General features: G+C 36.3%; 1 protein-coding gene across 1 annotated transcript in view; it reads left to right on the plus strand.

Annotated features, from left to right (window-relative positions):
* MSR1 (macrophage scavenger receptor 1) overlaps positions 1-22,162 on the plus strand; it is a gene marked incomplete at both ends in the record, with an annotated part of 78,813 nt that overhangs the window by 44,241 nt on the left and 12,410 nt on the right. The window contains one exon of the mRNA XM_080709879.1: positions 12,237-12,425. Within this exon, the coding sequence (XP_080566005.1) occupies positions 12,237-12,425 (189 nt within the window). The remainder of the gene's footprint in view (positions 1-12,236; positions 12,426-22,162) is intronic.

Genomic DNA, 22,162 nt, shown 5'->3' on the forward strand with positions numbered 1-22,162 from the left:
ATAAAAAAGTAGCAGACTCCAGAACCAGAGAAGAGATGAAGTTGGTCAGCAAGGCATCTAAGTATGAAGAAATAATACTATATCCAACAGAAGATAGAATACAAAATGACAGAAAACAAACAACACATTTCAATAATAACACTGAATGTCAAAGGACTTAACTCTCAAATCAAAATACACAGACTGGCAATGTGGATAAAAAATATATAATCCAAATACATGATGTTTGCAAGAAACACACCTTACAGCAAAAGACATTAACAGACTGAAAGTGAAAGGATAGAAAAAGACATATGCCAATGGGGACCAAAAAAGGGAGGAGTAGCAACAATGATATCCAACAAAAGAGACTTTAAGGTAAAACACATCAGAAGATACAAAGAAGGGCACTTCCTTTTATTAAAAGGAACAATCCACCAAGAAGATATAATGATAGTAAATGTTTATGCCCCGAATGTCGGTGTAGCTACATTTGTAAAACAAACCCTCTTGGACATAAGATCTCAAGAAAACCAAATACAATAATAGTGGGAGACTTCAATACAGCTCCCACGCCACTAGATAGACCTTCAAGGCAAAAGATGAGTAAACACTCTTCAGAACTGATGAAAACTATAAACCAAATGGACTTAATAGACATATACAGAATATTTCAACCAGGAAAAACAGAATACACATTCTTCTCAGCAGCTCATGGCACCTTCTCCAAATTGATCACATTCTGGAGCACAAAGAAAGCACCAGCAAATTAAAAAGATGTAATATAATTCCCTGCATCTTTTCAGATCATAATGGAATGAAAGTAGAAATTAACAACAGGAAACCCAAAAATAGACTATTTAAATTCATGGAGATTGAATGATACACTATTGAATGATGAGTGGGTAAGATCGGTAATTAGGGGAGAAATAAAGAAATTTATGGAATTAAATAAAAATAGAGAAACAACTTACAAAAATCTATGGGACACTTTGAAGGCAGTGTTGAGAGGAAAGTTCATAGCATTGAGTGCCCACATAAAAAAACAGAAAGCCACCAAGCAAACAACCTAATGACACAACTCAAGGACCTAGAAAGACTGCAACAGTATAATACCAAAGCCAGCAGAAGGCAAGAAATTATTAAAATCAGAGCAGAAATAAATGAAATAGAGAACAAAAAAAAATTCAAAAAATCAACAAAACAAAAAGCTGGTTCATTGAGAAGATTAATAGGATTGACAAAACCCTCGCCAACCTAATCAAAAGAAAGAGAGAATCAACTCAAATTATTAAAATCAGAAGTGAAAAAGGAGACTTCACCACAGACAAAGGGGAAATTCAAAGGACTATCAGAAACTATTTTGAGAATTTATACTCCAACACACTGGAAAACGTGGAAGAAACTGATAGATTTCTAAGCACATATAACCTACCTAAACTGAACCAAGAGGACATAGCAAGCCTAAACCAACCAATAGCAAATAAAGAAATAGAAACAGCAATCAAAATTCTGCTAGCAAAGAAAAGCCCAGGCCCCGATGGGTTCCCAGATGAATTCTACAAAACTTTCAGTGAAGAACTAATACCAATACTTCACAACTTGTTCCAGGAAATTGAAAGAGATGGAATTCTCCCTAATTCCTTCTATGAGGCCAGTATCACATTAATCCCCAAACCAAATAAAGATACTTCAAGAAAGGAAAATTAAAGACCAATATCCTTAATGAACATAGATGCAAAAATTCTAAACAAAATACTAGCTATACACATTCAAAACCATATCAAGAGAATTGTACACCATAAGCAAGTTGGTTTCATCCCAGAAAAGCAAGGCTGGTTCAACATATGCAAAGCAATACATGTTATTCACCACATAAATAGAACTAAGAACAAAAACCACATGATCATATCAATAGATGCTGAAAAAGCATTTGACAAAATCCAACACCCATTCATGTTAAAAACACTGCAGAAAACTGGAATAGAAGGCAGATATTTCAACATCATTAAGGCTATATACAATAAACCCAAAGCCAACATCATATTGAATGGAGAAAAACTGCAAGAATTCCCTTTAAAATCAGGCACAATACAAGGATGCCCATTATCACCTCTCCTGTTCAATATAGTCCTCGAGACTCTTGCCACAGCAATAAGACAAGAGAAGAAAATCAAAGGAATTCAAATTGGAAGAGAGGAGCTAAAACTATCCTTATTTGTAGATGATATGATTCTTTATCTAGAAGATCCAATGAACTTAACCAAAAGATTTCTGGAGCTGATTGACAAATGCAGCAAAGTTGCAGGACACAAAATCAAACTAAAGAAATCAGTGGCTTTTCTTTATGGCAACAATGAATGCACAATGAAAGAAACAAAGAAAAAAATTCCATTTACCATAACCTCTATCTAAACCAATAAAATACCTAGGAATAAACCTAACCCAAGATGTAAAAGACCTCTACAGAGAAAACTACAAAACATTAAAGAAAGAAATTGAAGAAGACCTTGGAAGATGGAAAGATCTCCCTTGCTCATGGATAGGCAGGATTAATATCATCAGAATGGCTATTCTTCCAAAAGTGATCTATAGATTCAATGCAATCCCCATTAAAATACCAACAACATTTCTCATAGACCTGGAAAAATCAATCATGAACTTTATATGGAGAAAGAAAAGACCCAGAATAGCCAAAGCAATTCTCAGCAACAAGAACCAGGCAGGAGGCATCACAATCCTGGACTTCAAATTATACTATAGAGCAATAGTAGTAAAAACAGCATGGTATTGGCACAACAATAGGCAGACTGACCAGTGGAACAGAATAGAAGATACAGAAACAAATCCACACATCTAGAGTCAACTGATCTTTGACAAAGGGGCCAAACTCATATGCTGGAGAAAAGACAGCCTTTTCAACAAATGGTGCTGGGAGAACTGACTATCCATTTGTAGAAAGTTGGATCTGAATCCTTACTTCTCACCATGCACAGGAATCAACTCAAGATGGATCAAAGACTTCGAAATTAGACCAGAGACTGTGAAGTTATTAGAGAAAGGCATAGGATCTATACTCAACATATAGGAACAGGAAGTAACTTTCTCAGTAAGACTTCCAAACCGCAGGAAATTAAAGCAAGAAATAATAAGTGGGATCTCTTCAAACTAAGAAGCTTCTTCTCAGCAAAGGGAACCATCAACAACCTAAAGAGGAAGCCTACAGAAAGGGAGAAGATCTTTACCAGCCACCACTCTGATAGGGGGCTAATATCCAGAATATACAAAGAGCTCAAAAGACTCTACACTAGCAAAACAAACAACCCAATCAAGAAATGGGCAACTGAAATGGATAGACATTTCACAAAAGAAGAGATACAAATGGCCAATAGATACATGAAAATATGTTCAACATCACTAGCCATCAGGGAGATGCAAATCAAAACTACGCTGCGATTCCATCTAACCCTAATCAGAGTGGCAAACATAAAGAAATAAAACAACAATTGCTGGCGAGAATGTGTGGAAAGAGGAACTCTTTAACACTGTTGGTGGGAGTGCAAACTAGTTCAGCCACTATGGAGATCAGTACGGAGATTCCTTAGAAAACTGCGAATAGATCCACCATTTGATCCGGCTATACCATTCCTGGGTATGTTTCCAAAGGGGTTGAAATCAGAGAACTACGTTAACATATGCATACCCATGTTCATAGCATCACAGTTTGTAATAGCCAACATATGGAACCAACCTAGGTCTCCATCAACAGATGAATGGATTGCAAAATTATGGGAAAAACACACAATGGAATTCTATTCAGCTATAAAGAAAAATAAAATAATAGATTTTGAAGAAGATGGAAGGACTAGAGAACATTATGTTAAGTGAGATTAGTCAAGCACAGAAAGAGAAGGGACATATGTTTTCTCTAATATGTCCAAGCTAGGGAGTAGTGGTAATACCAGAGGGACTCCAGATGATGGAGGGGAAACCTCAGCAAAGCTTGAATAGAAAGATAGGAGAGGAAGAAAGCTGAGGTTATTCAATGGAGGAGCTACATACAAATATGTGTAATAGCATAAATACAACATGATTAACCTGGACACTCTCTATTGGGAGGGGGGAAGGGAATTGGAGAGGGAAGGGCATGAAGCACAATGTAAATGTACACCACTCTCAATATGTTCCAATTATAAAGAACAACAACAACAAGAAAAAAAATTTTTTGAAAAGGAAAAAAAAGTTAACCATTGTCTTTGGGTTTTTACATTTCCTTTCCTTCATGCTTTTATGAATTTACTCCATTATGAATGTTTTCATAAACAATAAATAGAAGTATTTTGTGTTATTTTATTATATTTATTTTATTTTTTTATTTTTTGGTGGTACTGGGGTTCCTGGAAGCCCTTCTACCTCCGGGCTACACTCCCAGACCTATTTTTACATTTTTATTTGGAAACAGGGTCTCGTAAGCCAGCGCATGCAGCTGCCTTTGAACCTGCACGATCCTCCTGTCTCTGCCTTCCAATCACGGGGATTACAAGCGTGTGCCACCACACCCGGCTGTGTTATTTTATATAAATAACAGTATGCTGCACCTCACTTTGACCTTGTTATTTCTTTTTGATTTTGTGAATTTCAACATTTTTGAATCATAAATCAGGGACTAAATTCAGTGGCATTCTACCTCTATTTTATTTCTTGATTTGAAAGAAGGTCTTTCTAGGATTCTGAGAGTCTCACTAAACTGCTAAGGCTGATCTCAAATCTGAGACCTTCCTGTTTCAGCCTCCCAAATACTGGGATTACAGGTGTGCAACCACCATGCTCGCCTCATGGGCTCTTTTCAGCATTAAAGACATTGGTGCATATTCAGTCTACCACTTATTTTAGATAAATTGATCATATAAAAACATGTATGATTCTGGCTTACTTCCCTATTTTCTATGTACTCATTTTGATAGTTATGCCTAATGCCTCAAACTATTTATCAAACCCATGTGTAGGCCGGGTGTGGTGGTACACACTTGTAATCTCAGCTTTTGGGAGGCTGAGATGAGAGGATAACGGTTCACAGCCAGCCTCAGCTACTTAGCAAGGCCCTTTCCAACTTAATGAGACTGTTTCAAAAAATAAAATAAAATACAAAATAAGGCTGGGAGTGTAGCTCAGAGTTATAATGCCCCTGGATTTCACCCCCAGTACCACAAAATAAACAAAAATAAAATATAAACCTTTATAAATAAAACAAAAATAGCCACTGAGGTTGTTAACTTTTATTTTATTTGGAGTAATTTTCTCAAATTAGATCACAAAACCACTTCCTTTATAAACTCATGTGTCTTTTTATTTGTTTTTATTTTGGTGTCTATGGTCATAAAAATAAGAATGAGTTATCTGTGTGATTACTTCATATGTGTTTTTATTTTATAAATGAACTTTAGAAACAATATACAACTTATAAGTACTATAGTCTCTCAAAAACTAGGAAATGAGAATAGTGAAGATGAGTTTACCTTTAGAAAGTTGAACTACAGACTGATTATAGGGTGAATCAGAGCAGAAATACGTCAAATCACTTCGCATAATGGAATGCATTAACACAGATGAAGAGGCAGTACTGACCATCCCTACAGGCAAAAATCTCACTTGTGTGTCTCACTGTAAATTAATAAATTAATTAAATGAATAACCCACTGGTTATAATTTGGTTTCCCATGCAGTTTGCCCATGGGGAAACAATGTCCTTGTAATACAGATTCAAATATTCCACTTTTTAAGGCAATTACATTTTCTCTTAGAGATTGAACTGACATTTAGTCCCAATATTCTGACTTTTTATTGTCATTGTTTGTTTGTGTGTTTGTTTTTAACTAGAGATTGAACACAGGGGCTTTCTACCTCCAAGATACACCTTGAGCTCTTTTTTTTTTATTATTATTTTACTTTGAAACAAGATCTTGCTAAGTTGCTAAAGCTATCCTCAAACCTGTGATCCTTCTGTCTCTGTCCCCCAAGTACTGGGATTACAGATATGTGTCAGCATGTCTGGGTCTACTATTCTGTTTAACATTACTTTGCCACTATGAGATAAATCCTCTCTCCAAGCTGACAAAAATCAGGATTCTTAGATAGTCCCACTAGGCCCTCCCACCTTGGGATATTCTTAGAAGCCAGCAATGTAGATTTTTTCTATAATAAGCCTCAAGTCTATGCAAATTAAACCAAATTTCTTTCATGTTTTATCTCCAGTTCTATATATGGAAACCATATTTCCTCTAGAGACTTGATAAATATCAAATTCTATTTCTTGTATGGTTTGATCTTTTAAATGCTTGTCAGTTTGATTTACTCAGATAAGGTTAATACTCAAATCAAGAGCTCCCATCCATACATACATCCATTCATTCTTTATCAAGTGATCACTAAGTGACAACATGAAGTCTATTGGTTGCTGAAAAATAAAAACAATGATAAGGATCCCAGTCTAGTAGGGAAAGTAAACAAGTCCATAGTACTTTCATACAGGCTCATGGTTCCACAGGTAAACTACCCACACCTGGGGCTGGGCCAGGGGGATGAGTAAGGAAGATAAGAAAAGAGTATTCCAGACAGGGACCAAATCCCCAGAAATAGAAGAGTGAAGATTATCTAGAAAATGTAAGTCATCACATAACTGGTGTACAAAGACCAAGGAATGCAGAGGTGGAGAATTCCTCAAAGGACTTGAGAGTGAGCAGAGATCATTCACGATCTTATTTATTCTAGGAGTCACTTGGCAGAAATGTCTCTACAGAAATCTATTACTCTCCTCTATTGCATTTTTAACTGCTTTTTTAAAAACTGTTTTTCTAAAGGACCAGATAGAAAATGTTTCTTTGGCATGCTATATGATCTCTGTCACAATGTATTGATCAGGACTCACTAGAGTAACAAAACTCAGAACACATATTTGACAAAATGAGATTTATCAAATCAGCCTACAGTCCACAGTTCTGCAGCCCCAAGTTTCTGACTGCATGTGGAGAGTTGGAAGAACCAGCAGCTTGTGGAGTAGTCCAGGAGCTATAGTCTCAGAATTGGAGTGACCACTAATTCAGTCTCACTCCAGGATAGGAAGGCCAGGATACTCTCTGGAGAAACAATGGTGAAGGTCCAGTTCAAAGATCTGGAGGCCAACATCTCAGATGTGAGCAGATACGCTTTCTTCAGAAAGAATCACGTGGCCTTCAGGGGCTTTTTCTCCAGGTCCTGCACCTGTCAGAACCATGTTGCTGACATTGAGGACAAGATTTTCCCTTCAATCTGTCATTACATGAACCAATCATCTCATCAACATACCCCAAACCACACAATCTTAGATGTTTCATGATCCAGTCAGGTTGACAATCCAGACAAAGCATTAAACACAACTATTCAACTTTGCTATTGTAGCCTAAAAATATCTATAGACAATAAATAAACCTATAGATATGTTTGTGTTTCAATAAAAAAAGAAATTATGATAGCTATCTACTCATTTTATAGATGTAGTATATATAATAAATAATATTATTCTATGATATATTATGTACATAATATATTATATATCATATATTGTATATAATTTATACATATATGCAACATATTATATATAATATTATTTTTATTATATTATAGTTAAAACATTACAATTTTCAAATGAAAAATCTGTCTAAATGTTAGCTTGATGGCAAAGAAATGTAGATTTCATTGCATATAATGTTGAGTTACCTAAATTCAGAAGAAAATCTGGTCTGCAGTATTACAGAGAAATGTTCTGTGGTTGTGTGATATGCTATGATTGAAGCTGATGACAAAATGTACTTTTTTATACACATTTTTATTGAAAATAAATGGTATACATTTAAACTATACTTAGTGCCCTCTTCCCCGGCTCCTGTTTTCCCTCCCCCCACCAATGATTGTCCGGGGTAACCATGCCATATCCATAGTTTTACACATATTCGGATGTAGACCCTCATTAATCTGTCTTTCCATTCAGACTTTGCTGAGATTTCCCCTCCATTATCTGGAGTACCTCTGGTATCCTATATGTTCCCTAGTTTGGGCATATTAGAGGAAACATATGCCCTTTTTCCTTCTGTGCTTGACTGATCTCACTTAACACAATACTCTCCAGGACTTTCCATGTTCTTGCAAATGATATGATTTTGTTTTTCTTTATAGCTGAATAGAATTCCATTGTGTGTATTTCCCATGAATTTTCAATTCATTCATCTGTTGTTGGGGTTCTGGGTTGGTTCTATATTTTGGCTCTTATGAATTGTGCGTCTATGAACATATGTATGCATATGTTAACGTAGTTCTCTTATTTCAACCGCTTTGGAAAAATACCCAGGAGTGGTAGAGCCACTACTTTTGTGAAAACCATAATAAAACAAAAATTGGCAAAAAAAAAGAAGAAAAAAGAAAAAAGAAAAAAGGAAATAGTCCTACTATTTTACTAATATATGATGTATATGCCAATGTCTTGTATTTGCTTGGAGCAACCCCTTGTGGCCCAGTGCAAGTATCACACCTTAAGCGCCCTTGCTGTGTCAATGGTGTTGAAGGTGTTCCCTTGTGTGGACACTGGCACCCTCAGTTATCGCAGTGTCTAGTGACACTCACTGTGTGCCCACTGGCTCCCGTGGCTCTTCTGAGCTCACGCTGATACCTGGCGGCCCAGTCAGGGGCTCTGAAGGGCTGGAAGCTCTTCCATATCTGGTTCTCCAGGGGTATGGCAGGTCCGTGTCAGGGACCCTGCAGGTTTCCCAGTGTCTCTGTGGGTGCCTCTTCTGGTGCGCCAATGGTGCTGCTCAGGTGTCCGGGTGATCTCAAAGCTTAGGATGTTAGAGCTCTATGGTCACTTTCAGACACTGCCAGCGTTGCCATTCCCCCAAATCCTTTTTGGGCCAGCGGCTTTATATGACACCTTTTGTGTGTGTTGCAGTGACTCTCACAGATAAAAATTACTGGATTACTTTTGTGGTAGTTCCAGAGTCTTTGGGGACGTAAATTGGGCTGGGCCATGCCCTCTCGTGGCTGGGCCTCGGATTGCCCAGGTGGTACTGCGTGGTTTGTGCTTGGACTGGGTCTGTACTGGGGCCAGAGGTGGCAGCAGCCTAGGCGATGCTGGGCGGAGCGGAGCCCGAGCCTCCTCAGGCCCCTGGCGGCTTACCAGCAGCGGCGGCCTGGCACGGTGGTGGCTCGGCTTCCTGGCACCCTGGGTCCCCGAAAAACTTTTCCTTTTGGGTTATGTTGCCACATTGGTGTAAGTCAGGTCCAGGGACTGCGATTTGGGCCAATAGCCCCCGCTGGCACCGGCAGCCCTGCTGTGGCTGTAGCAGGTCCGATACTTGACCCCCACCCCCCCCCCACCCCCAGTTCAGGGTTCCTGGATTCCTTCCGCTGAGGTTCCTGGATCTGTTTTGGCTTCTGAGATCTGTTTATTTTGTTGGTTAAGACGCTGCTTTCTCAGTAGTTGAACTATATTTATTTCAACTACTGAGAAGTGCTGTGTCCCACAGTCGCCATTTTGAATCTCCCCAAAATGTACTTTTTTACATCAAAATAGCAGTTCAGTGGTGTGTGCTGCCAGTTCTCTACTCAGTCATTTGACTTGACTCCCTCCTCTTTATTAATTCAGAGATTATTAAAGATTAGGAAAACATGATCGCCTGTCAACAGGTGATTTGTAATTGAAAACTATCCCAGGTGAAGATATGCACAGGCTCACTCAAACATGGTTGGCCCTAAAAAGTCTGAAGAGAGGGACTTCCTCCTTCTCAGAATCCCATGGTTTTGGAAGACTTTTGCAGCCATTCTCTTTGCAATCAGTGAACCAGAAGGATTATGTAAACATCACTCTCTGTTCCTTATATAACATGAGCCCTCCCAAATAAATAATGTGATCTTCTAGTTAGTGTTTCTCAAGTGTAGACTGACAACATCAGCATTACCTCCAAGCTTGTCAAAAGTAACAATTATCAGGCACCACTCAGGACTCACTAATTCTGAGTGGGGAGCCAGCAATTTGTGATTCTGCTCATATTATAGTTTAAGAGTAACAACTTTAGCACAAGCAAAGCTCATTAATAACATTTTGGGAGGAATAGAAGGCAAAGAAAATCCAGGTTTGGTGCACACTTGTGATCTCGGAACTTGGGAGACTGAGACAGGAGAATAGCAGGTTTGTGGCCAGCCTCAGCTACTTAGTGACTCTGCAACTTAGATTCTGTTTCAAAATAAAGCATAAAGAATAGGGTGTGCATTTATTTGGGCAGTAAGACAATCAGATTCACATCATTAAATGTTTCCATCTGCCCTTTTTCATAACTGCACCATAAAATTATGCTTAGATATATTTGATTTATGTAAAAATAAGCATTTGGATATGACACTATTTAATATAATGTGACACTAATTTTGGAAAACTGCAGAATTCATTCATAGGTTATTATTTCTCATATTCATAGGCAATGAAACTGAATGATTGGGTCACCCAGGTATTTTAGTCAGTAGTGGAAAGTTTGAATACTGTAATAGCAAATTATTTCTATTTCAAAAATGTTTTTAACTTATGCTTATTGAGTGAGGAACAGCTTATGCACTTCAGCATGATTAAATTAATTCGGTATTTAGCACTGAATTACATTTTAGATGAAGAAAATAGTTCATATGCCACTTTCTATTTTTGAGTGGCACAATTAGTTTTATTATAGAAAATTGTGAATATTCCTTACATATAACTGAATCACTGGTTCATCAAAATTTATTCAAATTGGGAAAAAAAAGTTATTGAATTCAATTAGTTGAGCTTTAAAAACTCATACCCTAAAACTCTGTTTTTACAGGTATTTTCTTGAGATAATTATCTCATATTTTTACAGTATAGCATATCTTAGGCTTATACTTAAGTAAACATATTTAAATAGAACTATATTTATTCATTAGTTTTTAAGGTTATTAGAAAATTGTATTAATTATTTTATTTAGCAATTTTCTAAATGTTATAAACTATCTTTTTCTCTGCCTTTCTTTCTTTCTTCACCCATATAATTTTTTTTTGTAATGGAGATTGAACTCAGGGGCTTTCTATCCCAGACCTTTTTATTTCTTTGTTGTTGTTGTTGTTTGCTTGTTTTGAAATGGGGTTTCCCTAAGTTGCTGAGGTTGTAAGTTGTTAGGCTGGCAAAGAACCTGTGATCTGTCTCAGCCTCTCAAGAACTGTGATTACAGCTGTGTGCCACCAAACTGGGATATCCAGATGATTTTTAAACAAGCACTCACTGGGATTGTATGTGTTAAGGAAGTTTGTTTCTTCAAATAAATTGCTTTTATAATCTTAATTGTACACTTTTAATTACCTGTACATACTTTTGAAATATATGTAACAGTTTTTAAAAGTAGAAAAGAATTAATTTACATTTATGAAAATTTCTCTGTAGTATCATATAAATTTTATAAATGTTTATCATCTACATGGGATTTTGCTTAGTTAGATATTACAGAATAAAATTACTTTAATAATTACAAACAATTTATTTCTTTGAAAAACATATTGCTTTAATCATTTCTCAAAAATACACAAAAACTTTCTAATTATCTCATCAATTTTTTTTTCAAATACCCATACATGTACACATACATCTTTAAGGAAAAATCCAGAACAAGGAAAGCGTCAGAGCGAGAACTGCTCTGCTATTTCTTCAGGAATGTTGCCACCAGAGTTACCCTGTCTCTCTTAGAAAAAGATATGAAGTTTTGTCACCAATATTGTTGTTTATTATATTAGAAAATAATCTGTTCCTTGATATCCTCTACCATTGAAAGCCCCTGGTTTGTGTGTTTGTGTATTACTATGTCAGGAAAATAATGACTTGCTTGGTTATAAATTTTTAATAGCATGAACAATTTATATAACTTTAATAAGATTGTAGCTGTTGAATTTTAAAGTTATAGAGACATAATCTTCAAAGTGTTCTCACACCTAGAACATACACATTAGAATAGATTTTGCTCTTCAGACTTTACAAATGAAACACTTGCATTTAAACTCTTTACCGATAGGTGGTGCTAAAAAGTTTAATATTAAAATAGTCAACCTGTTAAAAAAAAGTGCTAAAATCCTTTTTTAAAGAAAAAACTTTTAAAAACAATATGATCATAATTAACCCTTGTTATTTATTTATTTATTATTTATTTATTTATTTATTTGTTTATTTATTTTACAGCTCTGTCTAAGACAGTTCGGCTGGTAAATGGTAGAGGGCCCCACCAGGGTAGAGTGGAGATCTTCCACGATGGCCAGTGGGGGACGGTTTGTGATGATCACTGGGAAATACGTGTAGGATACGTCATCTGTCGGAGTTTGGGATACCAAGGAGTTCAAACTGTGCACAAGAAAGCTTATTTTGGACAAGGTAATTTTTTTTTTTTTTTTTTTTTTTTTTTTTGGTACTGGGGATGGAACCCAGGGGCATTGCACGTCTGATCTACATCCCCCAGCCCTATCTTGTATTTTTTATTTTGAAACACAGTCTCACTGAGTTGCAAAGGGCCTCAGGAAGTAGCTGAGGCTGTCCACGAACCGTGATCCTCCGGTTTCAGCCTCCGAAATGCTGAGATTACAAGCTTGCAACACCACTCTGGGATCTTGTACAAGGTAATTTAAGGATCTTGAACATTTAATGCAAAATGAAAATGTAAACATTCTCTAACAGTGTGGAACCAGTCAAAAACTGGAGAATACAGATTATGAGAAAAATAATTCTGTGTATTTTTAAAAAAATGTTCATTCCCAGAAAGTAGAAATAAGAAAGATGTTACAAATAAATGGCATATGCTTGTTCACAAACTGTAATGTTGAAATTTCATTTATATTTAGTTGGTTAGTTGGAGAATATTGCTCTAGCGAAAAATAGAGTGATTGGTAGAGCAGATGAAGAGCAATAGGTGTGAATAAATTATTAGCAAGGCATGGTGCATTCAGGGCACCTCAGTTTACACAGCTGAGGCTGAGAGACTCCTGGACAACATATGTGCTGACTAATATCCTCACTCTTGTGGAACTGGACAGTGCCAGCTTCTTCTTTTATCCCCCCAGGAGGTCCCAGAGAAATGAGATAAATTTTATTTTTTGTTTCGTGTTTTATTGGATAAATACAAAGATAAACTCTAAAGTCTTCCAGTCTAGAAAAGATTCTATAGTTACATTTGTAAAGTTTTGTGTTTCTAAAAAAATATCTGTCCTTTCATACATCAGTCTTTGGAATATAAAAAACAAAGTAATTATAATATCATACAATATAGTTTTGTCTTTATTTTTGGTGGTGGTGCTGGGGATGGAACCCAGGGGTCTTCTACCTCTGGCCTATACTCACAGACCTATTTTATATTTTATTTGGAAACAGGGGCTCTTAAGCCAGCTGAGGTTGACTTTGAACCTGCATGATTCTCTTGTCTCAGCCTCCCGAGCAGGGATTACAAGCGTGCGCTACTATGCCCAGCTATTTTTGTCTATTTATTTATTTATTTATTTATTTATTTATTTATTTATTTATTTAGCGGGTCTGGAGATGGAACCCAGAGGCATTTGACCTCAGAGCTATACCCCCTGCCCTATTTTTTATTCTTTATTTTGAAACAGGATCTCACTGAGTTGCAGAGGGTGACTAAGTAGCTGAGGCTGTCCACGAACCACGATCCTCCAGTCTCAGCCTCCTGAATGCTAGGATTACAAGCGTGCGCCACCACGCCTGGCTTATTTTTGTCTTTTTAAAATAAGACTTTTTATTGTTTCAAAGCCAACCATTGCCTTAAGAGCCTTTTACCATCAGGTGTTATACTGTGGCAGGAAAAAATTATGGTTTCTTTTATTACAGAATTCACTAATTGGCTTCTCTACAATAACTTAATTTTGATTTATATTTAAGACTCTGAACAGTGTTTAATTTTTGGAAACAGTAAATCTAGAAACTCAGGTCTTTAACTATTTAATAAATCTTTTGATGTTCAAAAACAAAAACAGGCTTCTCGGGACTTCCGGGAAGATGGCGACTGAGAAAAGCGGGGCTTAAGAGCCCCGCTAACAACCAATCTCCATTACCACAAAATCAGCGCCTTTCATAGCCAGAAAACACCATCACCAGAGAAACAAAAAAATCACCAGGCTCCAGAGAGAAAGCTGACTGAGAACAGAGCTCAGAGCCACAGAGGAGATACACCCGCCTCACGCCTGAGGATGCGGCAGCAGCGCCATACTGCCGGCAGCAGCGGCAAATTCACCGGACGGCTACAGCAAGCCAAGGTGAGCCGCTGCGGAACAGCCAGGTGGGATTTCTCACCGCAGGTAAAATCTAAAGCTCCCAGTGGCTGAGCTCAGCACACGCCGCAGGGATTCAGGGTGGAAATCAAAACCAAGAAGAAATACGCCAGCCCCACGGCCGAGGGCATAGCAGCGGTGCCATATTGCCACCGGCGGCAGCAGCAGAGAATTCACTAAATCCAGTACAGCTACATCTGCGTACTCAAGAACAGTGAGTCAAATTGCAGGCCACAGAGGAGAAATCCCAGTACTGTACTCCCTGGGACTTGACCCAGTGGGGGAGTGGCGGTGGCAGAGATATTACACCATAGGAGAACGTGCAACCTGGCACCCCCCACAGTCTAAAGCAGCCTCTATCAACTCTCTGGGTCGGAGACTCTGTGATACAACCCAGTAAAGGAGTAGTGGGGTCTGAGATACTACTGACTCGAGATCCAGAACACCTTAAGTGAAGTCATAGTGACCCAAGAGAAAAAAGCAGAGAAGGCACAAACTTCCTAAATCATGGGAAAGAGGAATAATACTGGAGCAATTAATGCCTACAACCCCACAACATCAGAACTTGATAAAACAGAAAATCAGATATTTCTAGAAGATCAAATCAGGAAAATAACTGTAGAAATAATAGAGGTGCTTAGAAAAGAACTCAGAGAGAGCCAAAAAGAGATAAAGGATGCAATTAATGAAGTAAAGGCCTCAATTCAAAGCACAAACAACCAATTAGACCACATGGAAAACAGAATCTCGCTCTTAGAAGATGATCATTCCAAAAATGAACGCATAGTTTCTAATCTAGGAAAAAATATCCAACAGCAGGAATCTGATATTGAAGAAATATGGGCCCATTTGAGGAGAGCTAACCTAAAAATAATTGGAATAGAGGAGGGAAAAGAAAGTGAAACCAAAGGGATCAACAATCTCTTCAAGGAAGTAATAGCAGAAAATTTTCCAAACATAGAGCAAGAGGTTGATACACAGGTCCAGGAAACTTATAGAACTCCCTTTAGACAGGATAGGAGAAGAGGATCCCCACGCCACATAATTGTCAAAATGGCCAATGTGGAAGCCAAGCAGAGAATCTTAAAGGCAACCAAAACAAAGGGCCAAGTGACATTCAGAGGCAAACCAATTAGAATCACTCCAGACTTCCCAAACCAAGTCATGAGAGCCAGAAGGGCTTGGAGTAACATATTCCAAACTCTGAAAGAAAACAACTTCCAGCCAAAAATTTCCTACCAGCAAAACTTTCTATCAAATTAGATGGAGAAATAAGAAGCTTCCATGACAAACAGAAACTGAAGGAATTTATGTCTTCAGAACCAGCGCTACAGAAAATACTCAAAGAGATTAACTACAAAGAAGAAATAGGTAACACACACCAGAACCAGAGAAACAAGAGTTTCCATCCAACAGTCAACTAAGATTGGTTATCTGTGGAGATTCATTATTTATGTTAGTCTTTCACCTATCTCTAAATGGTATTGTTTGCCTTTATTGTTGTTAATTTTTAGGATTTCTAGTTGGAATATTAATATACCTTCAGATATAGCATTTGGAAATATTTTATCTCATTCTATCAGTAACTTTTAACTCTGTTTACATTGTCTTTGGATATACAATATTTTTTTTTATTTTTTAGGGAGTTTGTATACTCTTCTGTTGCCTGTGCCATTGAAATCATATCCAAGAAATCACTGCCAATTTCAATGTTGTGAGGTTTTATGACCCAGATTTTCTCCTAAAAGTTTATAGTCTTAAGATTTATATTTAGGTCTTTTATCTATTTTGAGTTAATATTTGTATATGGAATTAGGTAAGGATCCAACTTTATTCTTTTCCATGTAATTATTATGTTTCAACAATATTTAGTTAAAAGATTATTATTTCCACCATCAAATGTTCGCGGAAACCTTGTCAAAAATAACTTGACAATATAGGGAAGAATTTAGCTCTAGGCTTTTATTTAACTCCAATGGTTTATATATCTGCCTTTAGAATAGTACTACACTGTTTCAATTATTGTAGCTTTATACGGTTTGAAATCAGAAAATATATATCTTCTAGCTTTGTTCTTTTTCAAGATCGTTTTGGGTATCTAGAGTCCATATTCCATATTAGGATAGATTTTTTTTCTGAAAAATAAATATATAAATATATGATAGTTTCACCTAAAAAAATATAGAAAAAAAAATATTCTCTGGTAAGAAAGAAAGTAAAAAGAAATATTGAAATGTTATCTTTAAGTCATAAAAAGCTTGGTATCAGACAAATGAAACTGTTATGTGAGATTATCATTTTTAATTCTGGATAAATTGCTATAATACTAGATGTCAACCACTAAGCCAAGCATGGGAGGGAGGGATGGGGAGAGAATGGGGTGGGGATCGGGTGGGGGCTGACTGGGCGATGTGTGCATGTATGTCTACAAAAGTTTGTATCCCACTATGATGTATGAATACAGTGCACCAATTAAAAAAAAAAAACAAAAAAAAACAAAAAAAAACAGGATTGCCGGGAGTGGTAGTGCACCCTTGTAATCCCAGTGCTTGCGAGGCTAAGACAGGAGGATAGCACAGGTTCGATGCCAGCCTTGCTGGCTTAAGAGACCCTGTTTCCAAATGAAATATAAAATAGGTCTGGGAGTATAGCCTGTAGGTAGAAGGTCCCTGGGTTACATTCCCAGTACCACCGAAAATAAAATTAAAAAATAAAAAAAAACAGGATTCTAATGATACTCATGTTATTTGAGAACCATAATTTTCTTAGAAGAGGGAGACTGGAGAGTGGTTAAATAATTTGGGGATAAAATAGTCAGAAATCCAAGCTCATCTTTCTAGATTTCTATATTCCTTGGGATCTTGTCCTAAACATTTATTTCTTTTGGATAGTTATTTGGTTATTTTTCACAGAAAATAATTTTTCAGTATGCTTTCAGTTGTTTTGGAAGGAAAATAAAGTTAAAGCCCAAAGGTATGAGCATTTATATTAAATGCAAGCAGACCTACTAAAGCAGTCAAAAAAGAAAACAACTGGATACTCATTCTTGGGATGAGGGAAGGGGAAGTGGGGGGGAGGAAAGGGCCCAATCACAGTATGAATGTATGACATTTTCAATATGATCTACATAAAAAAAATAAATGAATAAATAAATAAATAAATAAATAATAAATATAGAGAGTTGTATGGGCAGCATATGAAATGAGATAAATTATTAAACCCGGGTGCAGTACCTATTCACCAAGAACAGTGAAAAACCTGAAAGAGAAAGAAGCAACTGTGAAGGCTTTCCATTCCTACCACTTTGGGTTTATCCTCCTTTAAGGAGAACAAGAAATAAAGGAAGAAAAGTATTAATTTTTCCTCTTTTTGAGGTTAATAAGACATTAAATAATGTTTTAGTTGCATATACATTTATCTATTTCACCAAATGACTCAATGAACTTTTCCATGAGTGTCTTAAAATGTCTAGGGGGAGAATTTACAGGAAACAAAATATTTAAATGAAGCCTAGAAAAGTTTTATTCTCAGTTTTTTTTTCACATTGGCATTTTATAATAGATTTTATGTATTATTATTTTTTTGCAGGTCTGGGGATGGAACTCACGGGATGTAGCTCAGGGGCATTCTACCTCTGAGCTACACCCCCTGCCCTATTTTTAAAAAAATTTTTTATGTTAAAACCAGGTCTCACTGAGTTGCAAAGGGCCTCACTAAGTAGCTGAGGCTGTCCACGTACCACAATCCTCCGGTCTCAGCCTCCCGAATGCTGGGATTACAAGCGTGCGCCACCATGCCCGGCTTTTAGATTTTATATATTATTAAGCATACACAATTGTTTCAATTTTGAATGACACCAAGATTTAGGAAAAGATAAACACATACAAATGAGCTTTATTTTCTTTTTTTCTTTTTGCAGTACTGGAGATGGAACTCAGGAGCATTGTATCTCTGAGCTACACCTCCAGCCCTATTTTTTAGTCTTTTAAAAAATTATTATTATTATTTTTTTGGCGGTACCTATTTTCTTATTCTTTATTTTGAAACAGGGTCTCACTAAGTAGCTGAGGCTGTCTGCAAACCATTATCCTCCAGTCTCCACCTCCTGAATACTGGGATAACAAGCATGTGCCACCATGCCCAACACATAAGAGCATTTTAATCAAATTTTTGTACTTCAAACTGATAGTTTCTCTGAAATTAATGTTGACTTAAAGATAAGATTTAACTTTCTTAATTTCATATGTGTTATTATTCTAGATATATGTAGGCAATCTGGTAAAATAGAGAGGAAATTTTATTCAAAATTATAAGTAAAATAGCAGCATTTCCAGATAATCTTATCTATAGTGATAAAATAGGAGAGTATGTCAAATCATCCTTTTAGAAGACTAGAACAAGATAAGATAGAATTTTTAAATGCTTAAAGCTATTAAGTGATATTATGTTACCATTTCTTTAGTAATAACTATAGGCCAGGAATTGTGCTAAGTGCCTCAATAATGTTGATAATATCACACAGTTACATCCTTTAACTCTTTACGTGAATGAATTCTCTTATCAAATCTAAGATATAGATGTCAGCAAGGATCCTAGGTTCTAAAGTGTTCAGGGGCCAGGAGGATAATTTAATTTCTAAAAGAGACTCAGCCTTTGGCCACCAGATTTTAAATTATGACTTAATCTGAAAAGAAGAAACAAAGGAACTATAAACAATCTGGTTGCCACAACCAGATTGATCTTTGGAGTTTCCAGATTTTCAGAATCCTAACATATTTGCAGAACTTTTTTCTCAGGTTTAGAACTGTAGACCCCCAAATAATTTTTGTACCTATGACATTTACCTGCCAAACTGAAATGTTTTATGTTAATTTTTTTTAAGAGGAGAAAAACACATCCCCCAACTCCTGGTCACTAAAGCATCCAATAATGCAGTCAATCACTTTACTAATACTAAGCTGCCAATCCAAATTTCCTCAATGTGGTATGGGGAGAGAATTTATTTGTATGATAACCAAGGTGCATGGAGTGAAAAGCTGCTTATCATAAATACATCATTGTTTAAATTTTAAATATCTCTCAGTATCTATGGAGTAGGCATTTGTAGTTCTGACTTGATATGCAGTCATCCACAGTGTCTTACTCATCTGAAAAATAGCTAAAACTTGTTCAGTTTTAGAAATAACAATGTGTAAATGATTTGGATTCTTGGGATGTACTTTCTTGCTAAGTTAAATAGAGTTCATCAATTACCTAAAAATTAACCAATATGGTCCAGCTTAACCCCCCAAATAAAAAGATCCTAAAATACACTTAATTCAAGTGCATTATTTTCCTGTTTACATCATCCAAAGTTGACAGTTCTGCATTTAGCTTTGCTTCTGTAAGAAACAAGTTCAATACTACATTTATTAACCTCTTCTATCTTCAAGTGAACTTTTCATACGTTACAGAGGAAGCCAAATTCTGAGCAATAATAGTGAATATGCTTTAATTCAGGGGAAATTCTTGAGCTTTTACAAAATACGTATGGTACCTTAGCTTTATTTCTTCTCTAAGCATGAAATCTTGATTTCTTGTTTTTTCATTGGAGTTCCAATCTAGGTGGGAAACACAAAGTTAGAGGCTATCATTTTAAGACAAGTTTAAGGTCCACTTTTAAGCAAAATACTCTTTCTCTCAAAGCTTTTCTTCATCTGTAGGGATTTCTGGTTTAAAGCACTTGTAAGAAAAAAATAGAAATATATTTCCTGAAATACTGGCAAGAAAATATCTTCTATTTCAACAAACAATGAAATGATAAGGTTGAGTCTCATGTGAAATCATTTACTTGGCAATGCAGAGACAAGTCTTTCAGGTTTTCTCCACATAACTGATTACTTGTCTAGTACATATAATTTTTAATGAAACTGTGTGTTTTAATGGTGTTTGGTGATTCCATACATTGTCCCAGTTTTCTGATAAAAACAAAGACTATTAGGATGTTGGCTCACCTTTCACATTTTCAAGCACCTAGATAAGTAAATTCAAAAGGTCTTTTAACTGAGAATACAAAAACTGAAAACAGCTCTGGCACTTATGTCTCACAGTTTCAATTTCATTTCAAATGGAATGAGAATAATACCAACCTGGAAGATTTGTTTTGAATCTTAAATGCACTAGCATATGGAAAGAGCCCACTACAAAGCCTAACTCACAGTATTGCTCAGTCCTGCAAGAGATCACAGATAACAGCTAGCACAGTGTAAAATCACGAGTATATTTGGCATTCTCTTTGGAAGATAAGTCAGATAGGTATTATATGGTATAATGACAACATCAATGATGTTCCAAGGGTCACAGAGGTAAATGTGATTCTTTGTTGTACAGAGGTGTGAACAGAATTCTCATAATCTTCTAATTTATAATGACCTAGGTCTTGTTTTAGTTCTCTGCCTGGAGATCAATACAAAACAACTAAAGAGTCATTGGGAGAATTTTAAATAATAAATCAAGATGTTCTGGGACAAAGAAATAATAGAACCAAGGTTATTTTGTCTAAAATAAAATATATTTTCTTCTTTTTATTTTTTATTTTTATGTGGATTATATTGAAAATGGCATACATTCAGACTGTGCTTGTGCCTACCCCCCACTTTCTCTTCCCCTCTCCTAACAATGAGTGTCCAGGTTGACCATGCTACATTCATACTTTTACACATATTTAGATATAGCTCCTCCATTAATCAACCTTAGCCTTCTTCCTCTCCTACCCTTCCATTTTAGCTTTGCTGAGGTTTCCCCTATATTATCTGGAGTCCCTCTGGTATCCGTCCCTAATACTCCCTAGTTTGGGCATATTAGAGAAAGCATATGTCACTTCTTTTTCTGTGCTTGGCTGATCTCACTTAACATAATGTTCTCCAGGTCTTTCCATCTTCTTGCAAATGGCATGATTTTCTTTTTCTTTATTGCTGAGTAGAATTCTATTGTGTGTATTTCCCATAATTTTACAATCCATGCATCTGTTAATGGAGATTTAGGTTGGTTCCATATTTTGGCTATTATAAGTTGTGTTGCCATGAACATGGGTTTTTTATGTTGCTGTATTTCTGTGATTTCAACTCCTTTGGAAAGATACTCAGGAGTGGTACAGCTGGATCATATGTGGATCCAGTCCCAGTTTTCTAAGGAATCTTCACACTGATCTCCATAGCTGCTGAACTAGTTTACACTCCCACCAACAGTGTAAGTGAGTTCCTCTTTCCCCACATCCTCATTAGCATTTGTTGTTGATTTCATTATGCTTGCCACTCTGATTAGGGTTAGATGGAATCTCAGCGTAGTTTTGATTTGCATCTCCCTATGGCTAATGATGTTGAACATACTTTCATGTACCTATTGGCCATTTGTATCTCTTCTTTTGTGAAGTGTATATTCACTTCAGTTGCCTATTTCTTGATTGGGTTATTTCTTTTGCTAGTGTAGAGTCTTTTGAGCTCTTTGTATATTCTGGATATTAGCCCTCTATCAGAATGGAGGTGGTAAAAATCTTCTCTCATTCTGTAAGCTTTCTCTTTAGGTTCTTGATGGTTTCAAAGGAAACCATCAAGAACCTAAAGAGTGTTGAGCCTATGCCCTCCTCTAGTTGCAGGATACAAAATTAATCCAAAGAAATCAGTTGCTTTTCCAGATACCAACAATGAACTACAATGAAAGAAATAAAGAATTCCATTCACAATAACCTAAAAACCAATAAAATATCTAGGAATAAACCTAACCAAAGATGTAAAAGACTTCTACAGTGAAAAATATAAAACATTAAAAATGGAAAGACTTGGAGAACATTATGTTAAG

Source organism: Muscardinus avellanarius, assembly GCF_963383645.1.
Source record: "Muscardinus avellanarius genome assembly, chromosome: 14".
Taxonomy (NCBI): domain Eukaryota; kingdom Metazoa; phylum Chordata; class Mammalia; order Rodentia; family Gliridae; genus Muscardinus; species Muscardinus avellanarius.